General features: G+C 43.7%; 1 protein-coding gene across 1 annotated transcript in view; it reads right to left on the bottom strand.

The window, feature by feature from the left end:
* Window positions 1–218: 218 nt before the first annotated feature.
* Window positions 219–22,718, bottom strand: part of KCNC1 (potassium voltage-gated channel subfamily C member 1) — a 193,226-nt gene continuing 170,726 nt past the window's right edge. The window contains exon 2 of the mRNA XM_019519979.1: window positions 219–1,213. Within this exon, the coding sequence (XP_019375524.1) occupies window positions 248–1,213 (966 nt within the window). The 3' untranslated portion in view covers window positions 219–247. The remainder of the gene's footprint in view (window positions 1,214–22,718) is intronic.

The raw sequence follows: 22,718 nt of genomic DNA, 5'->3' as shown, positions 1-22,718 counted from the left end.
CCTCTTCAAAATAATCTTGAAATCTATATACCCTTAACCAGAACCAAAGTTTTGGCTCCTTAGAGCATGCTGTCATCCTTAATTTTGCTGATCAGCCTCCCCTGTATCATTTGTCCCTGCAACCTAGACTTCACACATATTATTCAATGTGTGGTGGTGGGACTATAATGGATAAATGTGCTACCCATTGCTCTAAGAAAGCAGTCTGACTGAATCTTAAATCTCTACAAGGGGTGGAGGTTAAAGGTCAGATGGACATTCCTCTAAGAGGTTTCCTACCTGCTCTGTTAATTTCTAAAATTTCTTCTTGGGCCAGTGGGCATGTGTCGCTCTGAGTACTGTGGTGTGGAGAGTTTACGACAGATTTACAATAATTGGGGGATCCCAGCTGGGGTGGCCTCGGGATATGCTTCTTTTTTTTCTTTGGTAGCTTCTGCTTAGCCATAGCTAAGGAGTAATACATTCCAAAATTGTTCACAATGACGGGGACAGGCATGGCAATGGTCAGCACGCCTGCAAGAGCACAGAGAGCCCCCACCAGCATGCCTGACCAAGTCTGAGGATACATGTCTCCGTAGCCCAGGGTAGTCATGGTGACAACAGCCCACCAGAAGCCGATGGGGATATTTTTAAAGTGTGTGTGTTCACTGGCACTAGGATCATTGGGTTTAGCACCTATTCTCTCAGCATAGTAGATCATCGTGGCAAAGATTAAGACGCCCAATGCCAAAAATATGATGAGCAGCAAGAATTCATTTGTGCTGGCACGGAGGGTATGTCCCAGGACCCGCAACCCCACGAAATGGCGAGTCAGCTTGAAAATTCGCAGAATTCGCACGAAACGGACTACTCGTAGGAAGCCCAAGACATCCTTAGCAGCTTTGGAAGACAGGCCACTTAGTCCAACCTCCAAATAGAAAGGCAGAATGGCCACAAAGTCAATGATGTTCAAAGAGTTTTTGATAAATTCCACCTTGTTTGGGCAGAACGTCACTCTCATTAGGAACTCAAATGTAAACCACACCACACAGACACCTTCAATGTAGGTCAGAAAGGCCTCAGTTTCTGCTTCCCTGTAGTGTCGGATCTGGGTGTCGTTTCCAATGAATTCGGTTTCTGTCTTGTTCACGATGGGGTTAAATCTCTCATGGGTCTCGAGGCAAAAAGTGGTGATGGAGACCAGAATGAAGAAGAGGGAGGCAAATGCCACATACTGCGGGAAGAAAAACACAAGAGAAATGTTAAAATGATACATTTGCCATAGGGGACCTGATCCTGAAGCACACAGGGGAAGCTGTGAAGAGATGTGGTAGGTGAAAATGTTAGCAGTTGCAATGCCTTAAGCCTCTGGATTTAAGGTGTTAAACTTTGGCTATGAAGATAGCCAGTCAGGCTCTAATACAGTACATTTTTTAACCCATACTTAAGTCCATTCTGATACAGGATATCAATTCAGCACATGCTTATATCTAGGCACTCTTTTGAGTCCCCTGGACTTTCATGGTACTTGAAGGGAAGTCTGAACACCACCCAGTACAGATGTCTGGTCCTCAGGGCTGGGGGAGGCTAGAGCTAGAAAAGACCGATTCAATCTCCGAATTCACTTGTTCTACAGTACAAGTTATAGAACTGTTACCATTAAAAAGTCAGCAGTTGCTAACAGTTACTACAGTCTCTCGCCTGATGTTTAATGCCTATTTCCTGTTCCAGGTATAGGGGAAACAGTAGTATTGCAGACCAACTAACAGCTGGCAATTACTGATATTGTAATGATGGCCTCTGGAGGGCTGTAATAGAGGGAATTATTTAACATTGCAAAGCAATTTTGTATTTGTTTTCATTTGTGTTAGAGCATTACACCGTCTCACCAGAGTCAGCAAAACATAGAGGAATGTCAGCACCTTCTATAGGAATGCTCTTCATTATTGAAGTCCTTAGCCCCCCTGTTATAAGCCTTCCTCAAAGCTAAGAGAATGGTATTTAGGACCAGCTCCTCAGAGGGAGGCTTCAATGGAACAGCAGTCATTTACCTCCTGATCCTTTAACTAGATTCCTATCAAAATGCAAGAATGCACTTGAGAACTATTACTCTTTTCAAAGCCCTGGTCTTATTTTGCAGTTGTTGTTGTCACAATGAAGGGGGTAACAGCCCCCAAGACCACTAGGGATTTAAGCACTTGTTTTCTACTTCAGTCCTCACTTTCCTTAGCCTTAGCACTGTCTCAAAGAGGATACTCCTCATTTACAACAAGGTAACTGAATGGAGAAATAGACGCAAAATCTGCAGTCCTGGGTAAGTTCTTTTTCTCCGCCTGATGCCTAGTCAACATTTTAATCTAGTAATTAATAAACAAATCCTAAACTCAAACAGCCTCTTCTCCCCAAATTTGCATGCATCTAATTATCTGTTGCACATCAAGGCTGTCCAGTAATGGAAAGGCCTTTTTCAATTCCACTCTCAAGGTTTGTCATCTTCAAGTTCATGCTACTTATATATAATCACACCTTGACAAAGCAAGAGACAGAATACTTTTCCATTCTGGGCTAAAAGCAGTGGATCAGTGGAGGCACTATTGAAAAAAGAGCAACACACTGTAAAGTCCTTTTATTACTTTTAGCAAGCATTATAATCAACATAAGAGTTAAAAAGGTTAGTTTCTTCTGCAATTACAACGCAATAACCTAAAAGAAAGCTGCCCAAGGAATATGCCTATTGAAAATAAGACCTGACCTGCTTCATGCTACTAAGGCAATTGGAGAGTTTTTGCTCTGTATTTTCCATGTGTGTAACTAGAAAACAATTGTGCTCGACTTTCACTGTTAGTAAACAAAGTCAAAAGCAAAAGTCAGGCACATCTTTCAACGTGCTTCTTTGTATAGGGTGCATCTACACATGATGCTATATTGCTGCAGCAATGTGCTACAGTGACGCAGCGTCCATGGGCATCTACATGTGACCAGCAGCTACTTTGCCATAGTGGCATGCTCCCCCAGTATAGCACGCCACTATGGTGAAGTAGCTGCTAAAAATAATTTTGAGCTGCGTGTATAGCACAGTATGGGCTGTACATGTAGAGTGCCCCTAGAGAAGAAAATTAACTGCTTCCAGAGGAGTAAGGGATAAGCTAGCTTTTGGTGGGGCTCCACTACTTTGACTCTACTCTAAATAAGAGCAAAATCTGGCCTAGAGTAACAGGCATTAAAAGTGGGTGCATCTACATTTGCAATTAATGCAAAGGAATAAACTCCAGAGCAATTTGATTGGGATGCAGCAGGCCTGGGCTGGCAGGGGGCATGGGGGAGTCAGTCCTGGGCTCTAGGTAGCAGTGTCAGACAGTGGAATGGCTGGCTGGGGCACGAGTTTGCTGAAAATATAGAACTGTATGGTTAGGTGGCAGGCAGGAGTCTGGGTCTCTGCTGCCTGGGCCAACTGGAAGTAAACTGTGTCAGAGTCTACACTTGCATTTAATTGCAGTTATTTATTCTGCTGTAAGACAGTACTATCTTATAGCAAAATTAATTAGTTTACTGTGACCAAATACCACTGTATGTGTAGACAGTTACACTTTACTGTGCAGCAAATTAGTCTATTCTGTAGTAAAGTGCATGTGTAGATGCACCCTCTGATTCTGAACCAAAGAATGGGCATATTATCAACATGTGCTAGTTGGATTACAGTCCCCCTTCTGAGAGCAGGTCTCTATTGCTCCAACTATTGTACAAACAGACACATAACAAGCGATGGTCACTGTGCCCAATGAACTTATAGCCTAAACAGACTAGAGACAGAAAGACAGTAGAAGTAGCAATATCCCCATTTTACAGATAGGGGATTGAGGCACAGAGAGGATAAGAAATTTAACCAATAACATGTAGTCTGTGGCAGAGCTAAGAACAGACCATAGCTCCTTCTGAATTCCAGTCCTTAACCAAAAGAACATCTGCCCTTTCATTTAGTCCTATTTTCCTACCCATGTCATCTAATATTCCATTTAAGTCTACAAGAATTGAAAGTGCCTTCTATGGTCCACACATATTGCTCCCAGATCCTGTGTACTAAATGCCCTAATGTATCATTTTAAATCAATAACTACCGGGACCATTGTTGGTGTGGGGAAGAGCAGAAGAAAAGAAGTAGGTATTAGAACTGTTGGTATCTCCTTCGGCTTCTGCTGAAATACAAGGTGTCCTCCTGGCTAAGATGAATATCTGGTCCTCAGTATCTGTATCTGTCAAATGAGTGAAAGAATGAGTTTTGAGCTGTCATTCACTGATATTTTCATTATGTTTTGAGATCTCAGCTAAGACAGTACAGTTGCTGCATGCAGTTTTGAGCATGCATTTGTTGGCTTTCACTGGCATCCAAATCCTCCCCAGAAAATAAGGCATTCTGAGTGCACTCCACAAGTCAGCTGGTGTGCAATATTGTTAATACTTACAGGTATAAATATAGTTGCACATCCCTCCAGCTTGGAGAGGATTAAAACAACAAACAGAGGAACTGGGAAATTATTCACACCAGGCTTAGATTCTGTCTGCTGTGTTTCAGCCTGGAGCAAATTTCTACCCCAGAGGCACAGGCCCATGAGAATAAAAGCTTCTGAAGGGAATGCTGACATGTCCGGATCGCCGGCAGCACAAACACACATTTTTGAACCACAGACAGGAACTGCATTGCATACATTTTTATTAGAATAAAATTGTTTCCCTTAGGGATTCATGAAGGAAGCCCTTCATGCAGACTTAAAGTGCAATTCTCCTCGATGTGCAGGTGGAACTCCCAAAGGTAGTGTTTTCTGCATAGGACAACCCTCAGCCTGACCTTCTTGCACAGTGAGAGTCATTAGAAGAGATGCTGAGCTGTATTAAAGAGAGGAAACAACCAACTCTGACAAGTGTTTAAATCCACAACCATGACATATACTTGTTGTTTTACTGGGAGACACCACCACAGCAATCATGTCTCTTGCTAGTAGTGTCTGCAAATGGCTGTGTCTACTGCTTCCTGATGGAATCAGTAGTGCTTGGGTCCAGATTCAATCAAGTGATGAAAGTTAAGCGGATGCTTAAGTCTTTGGCAAAACACATAGGATGGGCTTAAGCCAGGGGTGGGCAAAAGTCCAGCCCATGGCGGACTCCATTTCCCAGCAGCCCCTGCCTGTGTTGCTAAGACCAGTTTCCATGGAGACCTCAGTAGCAACGGCACTGTAACATCATGGGGCCAGAATTTCCATGGAGACCAGGCTCAGCACTGTTGGCAGGGGTTGTATGGCTGGGCAGGGAGCTGCTCTGGGACTAGGGCTGGGATCTTGCACTAGTGACATCGTGGTCCAGAGCCAGGTCAGAGCTGTGATCTGCTGCCCGCATGCTGCTCTGGACCCCGCTCCTAGTCCTGAAGCAGCTCCCCATCCAGCCATGCACCCTGCCAGCACTGCTGGGGCCGGTCTCCATGGAAACCCTGGCCCCATGCTGTTACAGCACCACAGCTACTGGGGTCTCCGTGGAAACCGGACAAAGTGATACAGGCAGGGGTTCTGGGAAATGGAGTCTGGCATGGGCCAGATCTGCCATATTGTCCATCTCTGTCTTAAGCACATGCTTTGTTAAATTTGAATTAGCTTTATTGCAGGAACTACCAACCCCACCCCCCCAGCCCCCTCCCAGTAATACACTGACCAAAATAACCCCACCGCTTCCCATTGGACAGCAAAATACTTGCTCCTCTCTTCGGTTTCTAAGAAAGACTGTCCTCGAGCTAATCCTGTTGCCAGTCAGTTACTTCAAAAGCCAACTGAATTCTAAGGGGCTGTTTTTCAAAAGCCACCCCCCCTACCCCACATCATGCACTTCACTTTTTTGTGGTATTACACTTGTGTGTAGGTCAGGGCTGTTCAGTTGGTGGCTTGCAGTCTGCTTCTAGCTCACAAGGGGTTAAGTTGCAGCCTCTGGGCTCCTGCTGGGCCATCACTTCCCATATCAATTTGGCAGAGTCTCTAGGCTCCAATAATAAAACAGGTCTCTAAGCTCCCCCTCCTTCTTCCAGCTTTTGCTGCCTGCCCCCACACCAGGGAGTGCCCTCATGGGCACCCGATACAGCAGTGTGGAGGGAGGGGCTGCACTTACATGCTGCGGTGGTGGGAGAAGGTGAAGATGCATGGTGCAATGGGGGAGACTGGCTGGGGGGCGGGGGGATGGGGAGCAGTGGCCTGTCATTTTGTGACCTGTAGACATATGGCCCCTGCTACTCTGGCCTGCAGGGCATTTGGCCCTGGTTGGTTAATCTTGATATATGTGATAGGATTTGTATATGAAAAAAACATTTGGGAAGATAGGTCCTAAATATGAGGGCCTGATTATCAACTACGGTAAGTATACTGTATATCGTCTGGTCCCCTTTACTTTTCAAGAGAGGTCTAAATAGGCCTTGATGTAAATGAGGATCAGACCTTCATCCATATCACCTGCACCTGTTCCAAAAGAGATGTTTAGATGCTTATAACTGGGCGTGTCTACACGTGCATTTATGCTGGCTTAAATTTACTGCATAGTAAGTGGAAATAGGCTGGCATCTACGCTTGCAAGTGTTAAAGCACATTAATGTTGTATGTGGACTGACTTGGGACTAAAGTTAGCTGCGTTACCAGGCTGTAAGGCATCTACATGTGCAGTAACTAATTGGATGTAAATTTTATACTTGCATGATGCAGGTAACAAATTTACACTCAAGCTGGTGTAAGTCACCCTATTTACTACGTAATATGGGCATGCACATGTAGATGCATGCCTGTGCTGCACAGTAATTTTGGTTACTGCACAGGAAATGCGCATGTGTAGACACATTCACTGAGCAGCTGGCAAATAAACAGCTGGTGCCAAAAATGGTACAAATAAGGAAAGAATTCCCCCCCCTTTTCCTTTAAACTGCCCTATATATTAATTAACCATTGTCTATGAGCCCTGTTTACCAAGCTGTAAGCAATATCCCATGTCCCTAAATACAACCAATACTGTTTGAAAGTGACTATATTCAATACAGTCAAAGAAGTAGGGAAACCCACATTTTCCTAATCTACCATAAAGGTTAACAGAAGATCAGACACTACAGCTACTTTAATTTTAGAGGTGGTGAACTTCTATAAATCCCACTGAAACCAAGAGGAGCTATAAGTGCTTAGCACTTTTGAAAATCAGATCACAGGCTTTTATTCATAAATAATTATCTGGCCCATGGGTTCTTTTTCTGAGATTTACTTCTGATATTTATATATATCTTTATTTCATTGGCTCTGAAAAGGCTTGGGCAAAAGAGTGGGAATTTTGTCAGATTATGTCATGTGCCATTGAGTTATACAACAGCAGCTAAAATTTTCTATAATTAAAGCAAGTACCTAGTTAAAATGTCAGGAAGTGATCAGAGTTCTTTCATCTGCTTTGACACTTGGCACATGTGAATGATTTCTGCTGACACTGGAGATACTGCGGCAGTCATTTCTTCCTTCATTTTAAAACTTAAAACAATAACATTTCAGATTATCCTAAACTGCAGGGCAGGGATGTGGGGAGGGGATTAAGGGAAGAGAGGAGACTTTGACAGAGAAATCTGGTTTACAACGTAAATAATTCAAAATCTCTACATTCTGGAGAGGGAAATAATATTCCTCCATGATTGTTGATTGTGGCAGATACAGAATTCTTGTGCAAATTGGTTTAACAAGGCTATTTAGAGACAGGCTAAGAATGAGGTTAATACTCTTCTGGAAACAGGATACTTACTAGGGGTGTGCAAAGTAGGTCCTATTCAATTCAGATTTGGCTTGAATCGGGGACAGTGATTCAATTAATTGATTCAGAACACTGTCCCTGATTTGATTCAGCCGAATCTGAAGATTTGGTCAAATATTTATGCAGCTACTAAATGACTGTGCAGTACTTGGTGTTACTGTGCAGTACCATTGCCTCTCAGTTTTTGGCCAGCACTACTGCACTGTAGCAATGAGCTACTCTGCAGTAGCTTTTTACTACTGCACACTATCATCACCACAGTTAGTGCCCGGTGATGCTACTGCATGGTAGCAATGAGCTACAGTGTAGTAGCTTGTTGCTACTGTGCCATAGTGTCTCATGTAGATGGTCCCTGTGTTCGTGTTTTTCCTACTGCTCTTTGTGAGTCTTGTCTATCTAAATTGTAAACTGTCTGGGTAGGGCCAAAAACTTAGGATATGTTTGTATGGCACCTAATGCAATGTGGTGAAATTTCAGTTGTGGCCTGATATGGTGATGATTGTAGTAATAATAATGATGATGTTGGTGGTGATGATAATAATATAGTGATGCAACTCCAGCTCCACAGGCAAGGAAAGGACTCAGTAGCAACAGCAACTTTTTGCCAGTGAAGTTTGGTAACTTCAGGGTCCAGTTTCTAGACAACAGTGATCTACAATACACATCATTCGTAATTAGGGACCTACTCAATTTACAGTGCCATGGATTTTGCAGAAACTGAAATTGGACATTGTATGCAAAAAACATTAAAGAAAAAAAACACCTTACTGAAAATAAAATGCTGGCTCCCCAGTAGGAGGCAGAGGTTGTCATGGCCCTTGTTGGGGGTGGGGGGTGAGGCCACTGGTGTGAAGGGGAGCAGCCAAGATGGTGGCTGCCCCCCTCTGTCACCCCCTCACCACTGATTAGCTGAGAGGGCTACCCAACCCTCTCAGTCAATCAGCAGTGTGAGATGGGGATGCACAACAGCTTGGCCAATCTGCTGAGGAGCTGGCTGCCCTGAGCCAACACTTTTCTCTTCCAGTACTACTCAGGATTATTTTATGATCCTGACTCAAGCTACAAGGGAGGAAAGAATTGGAAGATGCTTAGGGAAACTTCTCCCCTAGTTTCTTTTTCTCTAGCTCATGGATAGAAATGTTTTTAGGGCAACTACATATGCATATCCCAGACCCATGGATGGTAGATGCCTCCCCTGAAATGGAAGATTGTGGAATCGTAGGATACAAACTAGGAAGTTTTTGTTTTTGTTTCTGAACTACATCTGGTCTAAGCATTAGAAATGTGATAAGCAGCTGAACAAATGACACTCCCTTACTCATCATATCTGCTGGCTTTATGCATTATGAGTCAGAGCTTTAGTGACAAAAATATGAGTTCATTAAGTTTTAACTCGTCTTGTCTTATAAAGCTAACACAGAGTTGGGCTGAAAAGCAGCCCATCTAATCCTCAAAAGAAGGGCCTTAGGCACAGTCCAGGACTCCCTTCCCCTCCTCTTGTCCTTACCAGCGTGGAGAAGAGATACAGATATAATCAGTGCGTATTAGAGAAAGGAACAAATCATGGGCCTGCTGGCCGTGTTGTGGCTAAAGGAATAAAGGTTATGTTTCTCTTGGAACTTGAAGAGGAAATGCTGAAGATCCATGAAAAAACAGGCATTGCTCTTTTTCAGAACGACAATGAGCAGGAAATGCTGTAAATCTCATAAGAACAAATTAGTCTCATGAGATTTCCAGGGCAGCCGTGATGATATGACTGGTTTGGCCTTGCATCAGGTAAGTATTCCTATTTCAGATGGCTTCTGAGCCTTAGTGATTTGACCAGCACTTTTCAAGCCAGGAGGATCATGGGACTTGACTCACAATGCCACTGACTTGGATAAATTACTGTATTCTTCTTCCTAAAATTATGTGAAACCTTATAGTTTCAGTTCCCAGGAGCCCCTGAAAATATTTTTGCTGACTAAATGAAAAAGAAGCTGCCAAGGTCTGTCTGTTCTTGGCTTAACTGGTACCTCGCACAGGATAGGGACAACTGGGAATTTTATTGTGGCCCTGGGCACTCCCTGGGGCCTAGTCTAGCTAGTTTTTTCAATGGTTGAATGGGTCACTAAACACATCACCCTGGGTGTGTCTACACCAGAATTTTACTGTGTAGTTGATTAATTAACTGTGCAGAAAATGTCTCAGCACGTACACTTGTGCCCCTCTTAGGCACAATTCGTTGTGGATAGCACTGTGCAAAATTAACTAAGCTTTGTCTCCATTTGTTTTTGTCTTGAAACCACCCATTGACCACGCTGCAGTTGTTACTTGGCCCAGAGAATCCTATAAACTTTTGTTATACTAGCAAACCTCTTGTAACACCTGGAAGAGTTTGGGATGAAAGAAAAAAAGATTAAACTAAAACTTCAGGAGCTTTGAGGCTTGTTAAACTTGTTATTGAAATTTGTGTTTATGCTGTGGGCCCTCATTCTGCCAGGCACTCAAAACACACCTGTCTTTTCTGACACAAGAGAAGTCCCCAATCCAATCTCATGGGAAATTGAAGTCAATGGGACAAATACAGGTAGATACATCTCTAAATAGCTGGCCGTGGCTGTAAAGCCAAGTGAAAACAAAGAACTTGTTGAAAAGCACTCTCAGTGGCTATGAAAACTTTATTAAAAATGGTAAAGGCTCTGAAGTTTCTTAGCACATAGAGCACTTATACACAAGCTCTGAGGCTGCTCCAATGTGCTGGAATTCCAGTGTGTCAGAGCAGACTTGATTAATAGGATCTGCTGCAGCCTCCTAAGCATGAACGACTGGTGTCTTCCATGACTGGGTGGACACCATGGTGGTAAGCGGCAATCAGGGACCGCCCACAGCTACTGCTGGCAGTGTTGGTGGTGGGAGGGATGGGAGGTGTGGTGAGTGGTGAGCAGCAGGCAGTGGGCAGCAAGCAGGGTCCGCCTGCAGCTGCATCGACAGCAAGGTGGGGGTGACCGTGGGCAGAAGGCAGCAGCTCCAATGGTGGCCAATCTCAGGGGGGGCATGTGCTCCCCCTATGAATTGCCTACACTCCTAAGTCTTAGGTATCAGTGTCCTCACACTTAAAAATGGCAATGGCATTTAAACTAAAGCTTGTTGAAAGTCAAGCTCCTCCACTGCCATTTTTAAGCACAGGGATGCTGATACAGGAGACATGGCAGCACTTTAATTAGAGCGGCTCTTGGAGCTGCTCTAATTAAAGTGCCACCCCTCCCAACCCTGGAGCATGTGTAAAAGTGCCCATAGTATTTATTAAAGAGGAGGTCCTATCTGTACAGAAAATAATCCCAGTCTTCCTCTTGTAGATGGGAGTTATATAAGAGCCTGACCTACTATTCCAGCCAAGTCTTTGTTTGTGGAGCATGCTGGCCAGTTGCAATCAGCCTGACAATTTTCTTTCTTTCTTTTTGTTGTCATTGCAATGAACTGTCATTAAGGCAATCAATTCACCAGCTCCCTTCAGTGAACACAATATTTCAGCTGCCAGGCTGCTCTACTTTTTGTCACTGGCTAAGATATAACAAAGTAATATGTTTATGAATAAACAGAGCCTCCTGTTCTGAATGATTAGTCCTCTAGTCCTTTAGTACTTAATAGGTATGATGATTATGCAATGCCAAAATTATAATACCCCACACATGAGATACCTTGGAATGCTTAATTTGAAAGTAGTAGTCAGATGTGAAAGAGTATGTGAAAACACATATTTTCAACTGTGGAAAACATATTTAAGTTATTTCCAAATTCAGTGTTGACATAAAAAAAAATTAATGGGAAGCAGATCCTTTGAGTGCCTAAACAAAATGTATAGCTGGAGGTTACATGTTTTCAAGGTATCCATTTCTAAGCACTTGGAGGAGGAGAAGGTGCTAGGAACAGTCAGTATAGATTCATTAAGGGCAAGTCATGCCTGAGAAACCTTCTGTGATGAGATGACTAGCTCTGTGGAATTGGGGAGAACAGTGAAAATGATATAACTTGACTTTAGCAAGGCTTTTGATATGGTCTCCCACAATATTCTTGCAAGAAGGCTAAAGAAGTATGGGTTTGATGAATGGAAAGTAAGGTGGATAGAAAACTGTCTGGATCATTGGGCTGAAAGGGTAGTAATCAATGGCTCTATGTCTAGTTGACAGCCAATATCAAGTGGAGTGTCTCAGGGGTCAGTCCACTTCAATATCCTCATGAATGATACAGAAGATAGGATGGAGTGTACCCTTAGCAAGTTTGTTCATTACACTAAGCTGGGGGGAGTATTAGAAATGCAGGAGGGTATGGCTAGGATTCAGAGACACCTTGACAAAATTGGAAGATTGGACCAAAAGAAATGAGGTTCAATAAAGACAAGTGCAAAGTCCTGCACTTAGGATGGAAGAATCCCATGCACTGGTACAGGCTGGGGACCGACTGGCTAAGCAACAGCTTTGCAGAAAAGGACCAGGGGGTTACAGTGAACAATAAGCTGAATATGACCCAGCAGTGTGCTCTTGTTGCAAAGAAGGCTAACAGCGTTCTGGGCTGCATTAGTAGGAGTGCTGCCAGCACATCAAGGGAAGTGACTATTCCCCTCTACTCAGCACTGGTGAGACCAATCTAGAGTAATGTGTCCAGTTTTGGGCCCCCCACTATAGAAAGAATGTAGACAAACTGGAGAGAGTCTAGCAGAGGGTAAACAAAATGATTTGGGGATGGGGCACATGACTTTTGAGGAGAGGCTGAGGGTACTAGGCTTATTTAGTCTGCAGAAGACTGCATGGGGATTTAATAGCAGCCTGCAACTACCTGAAGTGAGGTTTGAAAGAGGATGGAGCTGGACTGTTCTCAGTGGTGTTAAATGACAGAACAAGAAGCAATGGTCTCAAGTTGCAGGAAGGGAAGTTTAGGTTGCATATTAGGAAAGACTTCCTCATGACAGTAGTAAAGCACTGGAACAGGTTACTCAGGGGGGTGGTGGAATCTCCATCCTTGGAGGTTTTTAAGGCCTGGCTAGACACAGCATTGTCTGGGATGATTTGGTTGGGGATGGTCCTGCTTGGAGCAGCGGGTTAGATGAGATGACCTCCTGAGATCCCTTCCAACCCTAATTTTCTATGATTCTGTGTTAAACATGGTAGCTCTCAGGCATGTAGTGCACTAGCCCAGGGTCCTTCAGAGACTGTCTATGGTCAAGAAGTCAGGTACTGGATTTGACCTTTTAGATTCCCAAGCAAAAGAACTGTCAATCAGTTTTCTGTATCTGTTTCTGCTAGGACTAGCTGAGCCCCATGATTTAATGGCAATTAAATGCACTGACACGTAAGGGGCATGAATCTGGGTCTCATGATATGTTGCTAGCTCTCTGGAGTGGCTGCTGCTGGGTGTACTGCAGTTACAGCAAAGTGGGTGGGGGAGGATGGAGAGAAACATTTCACATGTCTCTCTAGCGCCTGCCTCTTCCTGCTTTTTGGGCAATTCTTATCACAGCATTGACACATCCCAGATGGGGTTGTGACTTCTTCTGCCAGACATATAGATCTGGTTGGTTCTGGTCCTTTGGAGGAAGAGGTATAAGGGAAGGGGGAATTGGGGATGTTTTTTCTCTTTAAAATGTTATATGGGATTTTTCTGCATATAATGTCCTTCATAACATCTGTATATTTTTAGATGATACCAGGACTATTAAAACATAATCTAGTTAGTCCTGTCCAATGCAATCAGCTGGGAAAGATGCGTACTCTCATGCTTCAGGCCAGAAACCAACCAATAATTGATGGGACTGGGGGGAAAAAAACAGCTCTGGGGCAATCTATTCCACAACTGCACACTTGAGGTTCTATTAAGAGCAGGCAAGACAGACACTTGACGGGAATAGATTAGTCAAGGATGATCCTACCTTGAGCAAGGGAGCTGGACAAGATGCCCTCCTGAGGACCCTTTTAACCCTAATATTCTATTATTCGTTGAGCTGTTAAGGGGTTTCTGGTGCCTTTCTCTGAGGCCTCAGGTACTACCCACTGCTAGTGGCTGATAACTGAGCAATGATAAACCAATGGCTACATTCAGTGTGGTACTGGATATGCTGAGAGAGTTACACATTCCCCTCCTCTTACTCACCACTAGGTGTTTACTCCTGCTAAGGAAAGAGAGGGGCAGCCTTGGGTGAGGGAATGGAGTTTCTGACTAGATTGAGACAGAATCTTCTGGGAAAAACTCAAAGCCTTAAAAGCTCAGCATGGCCTTGAACAAACTCACTCTGCTGAGGTTTCCTATGGTTTAAAACTGCTTTTTTCTGGTTTTTCATAAAAGATCAGACACAGTGATTGCTTGCTAATGGCTGCATATGACAAACAGCCAGGTGAAATGGCATGGCTCTGAATCTCATGTTTTGTTTCTGGATCCATTAAAACTCAGAACTCAGAGATGTTGGGTTGCCTAAGGTGAGAATATCTACATGAACCCCTGAAACCACCAAGTTCACAGAATTTTGTTATAGAGTTCTGTGAAGAAGTATCATGCCCTAACAAGTACAGAAAATCCCTGGACCTAATTTTTACTTTTTGGGGTTAAACTAGTGGTGCTCATCCTCTGGCTTGCAGATTGGATCTGGCTCACAGAGCCATGTCATCTGGCTCAGGGATTCCCACAAGCCTGGAAATTTGGCAGCAGGTGAGAAGTGGCAATTAACACTCCCACTGCTCCCCTGATGCCAAATTTCCAAGCCCTGCAGGCCAGATGACATGGCCCTCTGCATAGAGCCAGGGCTGTGGGTGCAGGGCCCAACGTGGCATTTGAGGCCACACACTGGCTGTCTTTGTGTGCCAGACTGGGCTCCAGCCTCATGTGCTGGATTGTGCCATGGACCGGATCTGGTCTTTGGACCAATCCCACACCATCACCTGGCCTGTGCATCAGAAAGATTGGGCATCACTGGGTGAAACTGTGACTTGGACTTTATGTTTGTGCACGGAAGTGACCTAGATGAGGACAAAGACTATATGGACTCTAGATTGGTTTGTAAGCAATTGATTGTGCGTTAATACCTCTATAACAGGGGTAGGCAATTATTTCAGGTGGAGGGCCGCTTACTGAGTTTTGGCAAGCTGTCAAGGGCCACATGGGTAGTTCTGTCCCTTGACACATGCCCCGCTCCCTGATCACCATCTTGTGACCAGAAGTCCCACCCCCTAACCCCTGACTTTTGCCACCAGAAGCCCCTCTCCTTGCTCCCAGAAGTACTCCTGTCAGTAAGGGGTTTTGCCACCTTGGAACCAGAAAAATACCAGGGGCGGGGCTGGGCTAGGTCCTGCTGCTGGCTTCCCCTGGATCCTAGTGCCCCTGGCTCTTGTCATCTTTGACAGGCAACCAAGAGCAGATAAATATTAATTTTCTAAATTTTTTAGGGCCCCCACGGGCTGGATGGAATAGCCTGACAGGCCAGATCTGGCCCATGGGCAATATTTTGCCCACCCCTGCTTCAGACAAAGGAGAGAGAAAGAGAAGAATTGTACATCCATGGTATGTGACTACTAGGATGATGCAGCTTATTGGAATGTTGCTTGCTTATGGGTGACTACAGTACAGTCTAGTACATAGAGTAATAGGAGATACACGGAACTTGCCTGAATCCATTCCCAAACCTACATCCCATCGCAGCAGTGGATAGCAGTGCCTTGAGAACAGGAATAAATACTTTTATTCCTGCCCTAACTTCCATGGCACAGGCATAGGGGAAAATGAACTGTTACAAATGTAGAAAAAGAGGTGAGTGATGTCTAGCCTCCAGCTACATTAGAAAAAGCAAACCCTTGGTTTTATTTATTTTTTCTAAGAGGAAACGTGTGTATGTGAAGCAGGTGAGAACAAACCTTATTTATAAGACACCTGAAATATGCAGTGAGGTATGATCCTAAATTTAGAGCTCTCAAAACTAATGAGAAAGGCTGACTTTTCTGTGTGGCTTTTGAGTCATCAAATTTGGTTTGTGTGCTGAGTTCTTGTTGTTATTCAGACAATGGTGTGGATGCTCTGTGACAAAGTAAACAGCTGTGAAAGCTGTGATAGCATTTACTGTATGTAGCTTGACTGTGCGACAAACCTCCAACAACGTGTGAAATTTACCTGCATTTTAATATGTCATGTACGCTAAAAGCTATGGGGTGTGTTGTTGAACAAAAACAATAGCTCCTCATACACAAGAAGCCTGTGTGGAAAGCAACAGAGGTAAGCATTTGGGGTCAAGCACTGCTTCTTACAGGGTCTCACATTGGGTGGGGGCACTGTTCTGAATTTGTTGCACTGTATTTTTATGAGTGACCAGTAATTTTGGATACCTTTAGTTTTGGGTGCCCAATTTGAGATACTGTAAATATACAACTTTGGCACCTTGCTTTTCCATAAAGCAGTGAGCATTTGCCATCAAAAAATCTAGCTTAATCACAGAATCTCAGGCTGAACAGCAGAAACTGAGGCAATCAAAATTGCTTGTCACTTTTGAAGATCTTAGCCCTTGTCAGTAGTTTTCCATGCATTCTTATTTTCTCATGACCAGGCACAACCCCTGTGAAGTGAATAGAAAGATTCCCACTGCCATTGTTGAACTGCCGATTGGGTCTTCAGTAAACCTGATGCTGGTATGTTGTGCAAACAAAGCTGAGAATGGTTATAGACTTGGAAAAAGTAAGAAGTAAGTTGCATCTAGTTCATTTGTTTTTAATATGAGAACATTTGGATAGTGAATCTGATCCTTATGTATATCTGGAATCTGGAAGGGGAAGGTCAGGATTTAATGCTAAATTACAGTAATTTAGTGGGAAGGACACCTTTTCTTCAAGATATAGTTAGGCACAGCTAAATGCATTATGGGCGTGTCTACATGTCTTCATATGGCAATGTTGCTACAGCGCCATGCTTTAATACTTCCTTTGGAAGTACTAAAGCACAGCACAGTATGGGTGATTACTGCACCATGTGTACAGAGCACGGGGAGATTTCACCGCTACGTCACCATAGTGGCATTCTATAACTGGGGAGTGTGCTGCTATGGTGATGTAGCTAGCGATCACGTGTAGACACATGATTGATATGTCACCACAGTGTGCCATACAGTGGTGCTGTGAATTGCTACATTGCCATAGGGCAACACGTAGACACGTCCTATGGGACTTTTATCCCTTCCCTCTGTAGTAGCTATCATCAGGTGGGCTAAACTAGATAGACTATCAGTCTGTTGTGACAAGTCTTGTATACTTTCATTTTTGGCTGTATTGTACTTTCACCGTAATAAAGCATTTCATACCTTCTATTTTTTTTCATTACAGTAACACTAGGGGCCCTACATAAGATAGAGATGTTGTTGTGCTAGGCTGCATACATATGCATAGCCAATAGCAGTCCTGGCCCTGAAAAGTTGGCAAATTGAATACATCTGACTGATATTTTAGACTGAATAAGCACATTCAAGTAATCTGGGAGAATTCTCCCAGGTTTGTTCTCCTGGTAGAGAAACATACCCAGTTACATGTATAGACTTTGAATTCTGAGGCCCTGAACAGTGAAGAGCTTGCAATGCTGATACTGTACACACATTGCAGCATGCTCTGCAGGCTCCCTTAGTCTGCCTGGTGACAAATGGCAGTAGTGCATAGGGTAGCCCTGATTGGCTGATCCAGACTTCCAATGGTCTGCCTGTGTCTCTCTGCAGCACAGTGCATGGATTGTGAGCGGGGAGTGTTCTATTCCCTGCTGGAGCAGCAGAGACCAGTGAGCAACATACCATCTCCGGCGGGGGGGGCGGACATGGAATCTGGAGGACTATGTTCTCTTCTGAGAGAAGCTGTGGCACATACGGACATTTCCTCTCCCAGGAGAAATTCTCCTGAGCATGATTTAATTCTGGTTGTTCCCAGGCTATTTTTCTCTTGGAGTGGCCATTTTTACTTGGGGAGAAAAAGCCTTGACATCTGTATACTCATGATTTCTTCTATGAGAGTAGCAACTCCCCCAGGAGAAACTGAATGTCTGTACAAGGCCTTAAATACATGTTTTCTGTAGAAATGTCTTCTGATCACCTAGAACTGGGCATGGTTAAAGGCAGGACACCGATTAAAAATATTAAATTATTGTGTTAATCAGGGATTATAGCAGAAATCTCTCAATTATGAAAGAGAATAAGGAAAAGGAAGAAAGATTTTTAGAACTGACACATACAAAAAAGTCTCTCTGTTCTTGACAGTGACAATTTTGCAAGATAGAATTGTTGCCTATTCTTGCATATAGTTTTCTTTATGCCCTTAGGTGTTGTGTGATCTCTTAACAGTAACCTGACTAGCTCTTCCTCGTCTTCTTCTTCTTTTTTTTGTAAGGGTGCTGGACTGCCACAAAGTTTTTGGGTAATTTGGTCTTTATGATAAATAACCATTGAAATGTAAGCTATTGCTTTGGCTCCCCAAATGTGTGCTTCACACAGTAGGATTTATATAAATGCCACTTTCCATCCTGCATGCAATATCAGTGCAGTCCTCTATAGATGGTCTGCATGACTGATATACGACCTTGAGAGTGTCAAACCACTTTTAGTACATATCTGGAGCAGTGGGTCTCCTCCTCCCCTTCTCCCCCTCTTCCTCCTCTCACCCTCCAACTTTTCTTTTTGTTCATTGCAATTCGTGGTTTTGAAAATGAATGCCCTTACAATCACGATCTGTCAGAGAAGGAGCATATACAGCCTCCACAAGCCACTGACAAAACCACCAGACTAACACAATGAAAAGGAAGGCATGCAGTTTGCTAGGCCTTAACACAGAGGCACAGATTTAATCGTAGTCCTTAATATTCAAATTCAGTGAAGAACATGAAGGTGGTGTAGGGGGCATAGATTGGGCTGAAATAGTACCGGTCCCTTTGACTGTGTTGTTGAGGTGGTAGTTTATAAGGCTTATGCAGCTCAGCTGGTCTCGGTGTTTCTTGTGATCATGAAGGGGAATGATGCATAGAATCCAGATGCAGTTTTGTCAACTCTATTGTGGATGCCACTTCTTCCGAGATATTTTCAGCCTGGCAACACATTAGCATTTCTTTGGGATAGATCGATTGCAGCTGGATCCCATGATCACCTGATGCCATATGTTTGCCTTCACACTGCAATTCAAGAGTAGAGATGGTGTACATGCTTTTGGAGACGGAGTAGGTAAAGAAACAGACTATTGTAGGGGTTAATACAGACAGACATAGAGAACACAGATAGATAGTAGGGGAAGGAAGAGGAAAAAGCACAGGGTGGGAAAGAATGTGTGTAAATGAAGACAATACAGCAAAGAGAGGAAAGCTAGAAACAGATGCAGGCAGCACAATTCATCAGTGCCTGGAGGCCTTTTGTACTAGCTGGGCTAATACACCAGAGCTATAGAGCGCTTGCACATCTTTCCTGAAACAGCATCTCTGAAACATCGCTCAGCTCAGAAGAGAATAGCTGGTTTTGATGCAAGAGGTCTGGTTCCTGTTCACTAACATTTTGTTGATTTTAGACTATTGTCTTTATTTGGCATATCACAGAATGGTTCTGGCCAACATGCATTAGCTCTGCAGAGCATCACATGTAGAGTGCTAACCCCAAATAGTCAAAAATCACAAGTCAGACTCACTATCATGATGAAAACAGTTTACTAATCAGCAAAGATTTTACAACACTGACTTTAAATTCCTTTTACCTAACTTGTGTTTTTGAGCTTTTAGAGGTCAAGTTTTTAAGCTTTTCTCTACAACCAAGGGGGGCTAGAATTCATCTAGTTTTTTAGAGAGAATGCTCACATTCTCCCATAATCACCGGACTCCAGGAGCTGAACTGTTTAAGAATAAACACCAAATATCACACGGCTTGTGACAAAATTGTGAGTATTAACAGCGGTGCATATATAATGGAATATTACTTGCCTGTCATTCCAGTCCCTTCATGGCCAGAAAGTTCAGATTTCCTGCTCCATTTCAAGAGTGGGTACCCATGAAATAGAGAAGAGTCTTATGAGTTTCAGCCAGGGCTGGACTTCAAGAATCTGTGGTCCTGGGGCAGTCTTGACATGTAGTCTGCCACAGGACTGGTGACCAGAAGAGTGCCAGACTTCAGGGAGCAGCTGGCTGCCCAGACTGGAAGAGTCAGCAGTACTGTGAATCTAGAAGCCCTAGATTTCCCAGTTCTAATGTCATCTGCATGGCAGGGCTGGCCCAGATCTGTACCCTGGAAACCAGGCAGGCAGCTATCAGAAGTTGTTGAAACCCTGATAAAACTGTGAGGTTTTTTTTCTTCCCTTCCTTTTTTCACATACAACACCCCCCCCAAATGTAATGCCTTGTTTTTGAAGGGCAGAATAAAGAAGAATGAGAATGAAGACATTTCCAGAGTTACAGCTGCATAGAACACAGACAGTATCTAATCTTCAGCTGATTTATCTTCCCTTTCCTACAAAACTAAAGCTGAATACCTAGATACTGCTGAAGACTTGTCTCCCTGGGTGGATCTATGATTCTGAAAAGAGCTAAGGAGTCTGTGCTAAATGCCTAGAGAGCCTAAGCAAAAGAGCTAAAGACACAGTGAAATAGAACAGGAGAAGCTAGTGGACAGAAAAAAATGCCCCCAAAAAGGTTAGCTTGTTTAGTGGAACATCAAAGCTATTAAAATCAGAGATGATCCTTAACACCTGTAGACTGAGGAATGAGGATCCATTAAGTCCTCAGTATTACCCTTAGTTGCCTAAACAGTAATAACATAGCTGCTGCATTGTAGAGCAAGACTCAAACCCCAGGACTTCCAATCCCAGTCAGAATCAGTTTTCCTGCTTAATACACACAACCCAATTTGGAAGCCTGATTTTTTGGGGGAAAGTTGCATATTTATGCAAGAAAATATGGTATTTTAATTGACATATTGACATTTTTAATGAAATCCCATTTTGTCAGAAAATTATTTACCAGTTCTATTCAACTAAGTTAAAGCATGTGTCATGGACCTTTACTGCCATAATAGCTGAATGATTCTCCTTTAGCTCAAGTGGTGCAGCCCTGTGATTTTGGAGTAGTGGGGCCTGAGGTCTCTTCCTTCTGCCTTTTGTGAAGTGCTGCAAAATTGACTTCCATGTAATTCCTGGATGGGCTAGGCTTGCAATAAGGTATGAGGCTTTTCACAACTGTTGCTTTACAAAATCTAAATCAGAGGTCTTACGTTACCAAGTTTAGTCCCTTTAATCCCCTATCCATTTTACCGTTAAAGCCAACAACAAACACACTGTAGAGCAATGAACATGAAACTCCTCAAATGTGGCTTTCTCTGATTACAGGTCACTCTGTCTAGCAGAGTGGATGAGATGAGAGCAGCAAGACTCCCACTGAATCCTACCTGAGAAAGAGCTTTAGTGATGCTATTTTTGGAATGACTCCATTGCCAAAATTGATGAGAAAATAAGTTTAAAAACTAGTCAGTCCTCAAAGACTGTTTCATTTTTATATGCTCTGCTTTATCTGAGCCATGAAAGGCTGCACATTTTCCCCACAGTGCCTCAAGGATCATGTCCTGTCAGAGGCAAAGGCTTGCTGAAGGCATTCAAGAACTCAGCAATGTGAGAGTCAAACCAAAGTGTGTTGTCCTAGGGGTTTTAATCTGCACAATCCCTGTTACTATAGCATTTCCCTCCTCTGTTATCCCAGAGGTAACAAATGAAAAAACAAGGATAGTTTGCTTGCTGTGGTTGAGCTCTGCTGAGCTAAATGCTTCATGGCCCCACTTAACCATGAAACCCTAGGAAACTATAAGAGACCACCAATGAAGGTTTGGGAGATCTCTACTATGTATAATAAAAGTATTTTCTTTTCTTTCCTTTGATCTTCCTGTCCAAATGATTGAAGTGAGTGAGACAATAATTGTAGCTTCTTTCTGATTTATGGCCTATTGGCACCTCCACACAGAACTAGTTCTTCTAGTTTCTGGAACGGTTGCAAGAAACCCTGGGATCCTTTCATGAATCATGGTACCTTTCACCTTATGGCCTGCAAAAAAAAAAGCAGAGCTGTCCAGCTTCTAAGAGACCAGGGGGCTGCATCCGGTGGAAACTGCACCAGTAGGGACCACACTAATGTGAGCCATAGGCCCCTGGGTCACACCTCCCCTGCAACATACGTGTGTAGCTCCTACCCTTCTCTCCCACTCCCTGGGGCAGGAGCAGAAAGTGAAAGGTGATGGACAGGGGGATCATAGAGACCTTGGCTGTAGTAGCAGCCAGAGAGATAAGGTCAGTGGTGAGGTAGATTTCATAGACATTCGGGCTGGAAGGGACCTTGGAAGAGCAACAAGTCCAGCCCCCTGCCCCAGGGGCAGGAAGTCAGCTGGGGTCATAGGATCCCAGCAAGATAAACATCCAAATTTTTCTTGAAGGCATTCAAAGTAGGTGCTGGAACCACCTGTTCCAGACCTTGGGGCTCAGACAGTAAAGAAATTCTTCATTATGTCCAGCCTGAAACAGTCTTGTAGTAGTTTATGACCATTCGACCTTGTCATCCCTTGGGGCGCTCTGGTGAACAATCATTCCCCCAGATACTGGTGAGCAACCTTGATAAACTTATAGGTGGCCATCAGATCACCCCTGAGCCTGAGTTTTTCCAGGCTAAAGAGCCCCATGGCTCTCAGCCTGTCATTGTAAGGTCTGTTTTCCTGACCTCTGATCATGTGCGTGGCTCTCCTCTGAACTCTCTCAACCTTCTCCACATCCTTTTTGAATTGTGGAGCCCAAAACTGAATGCAGTATTCCAGCTGCAGTTTCATCAAGGCCGAGTACAATGGGAGAATGACATCCTGGGATTTACCTGAGAAGCATCTATGGATGCAAGCCAGCGTTTTGGTTGCTTTACTAGCCGCAGCATCACATTGCAGGCTCATGTTCATC

Source organism: Gavialis gangeticus, unplaced genomic scaffold, assembly GCF_001723915.1.
Source record: "Gavialis gangeticus isolate Ggan-Ray unplaced genomic scaffold, GavGan_comp1, whole genome shotgun sequence".
In the NCBI taxonomy this organism is placed as follows: Eukaryota; Metazoa; Chordata; order Crocodylia; family Gavialidae; genus Gavialis; species Gavialis gangeticus.
This window is presented reverse-complemented; position numbering and strand designations above follow the sequence as displayed.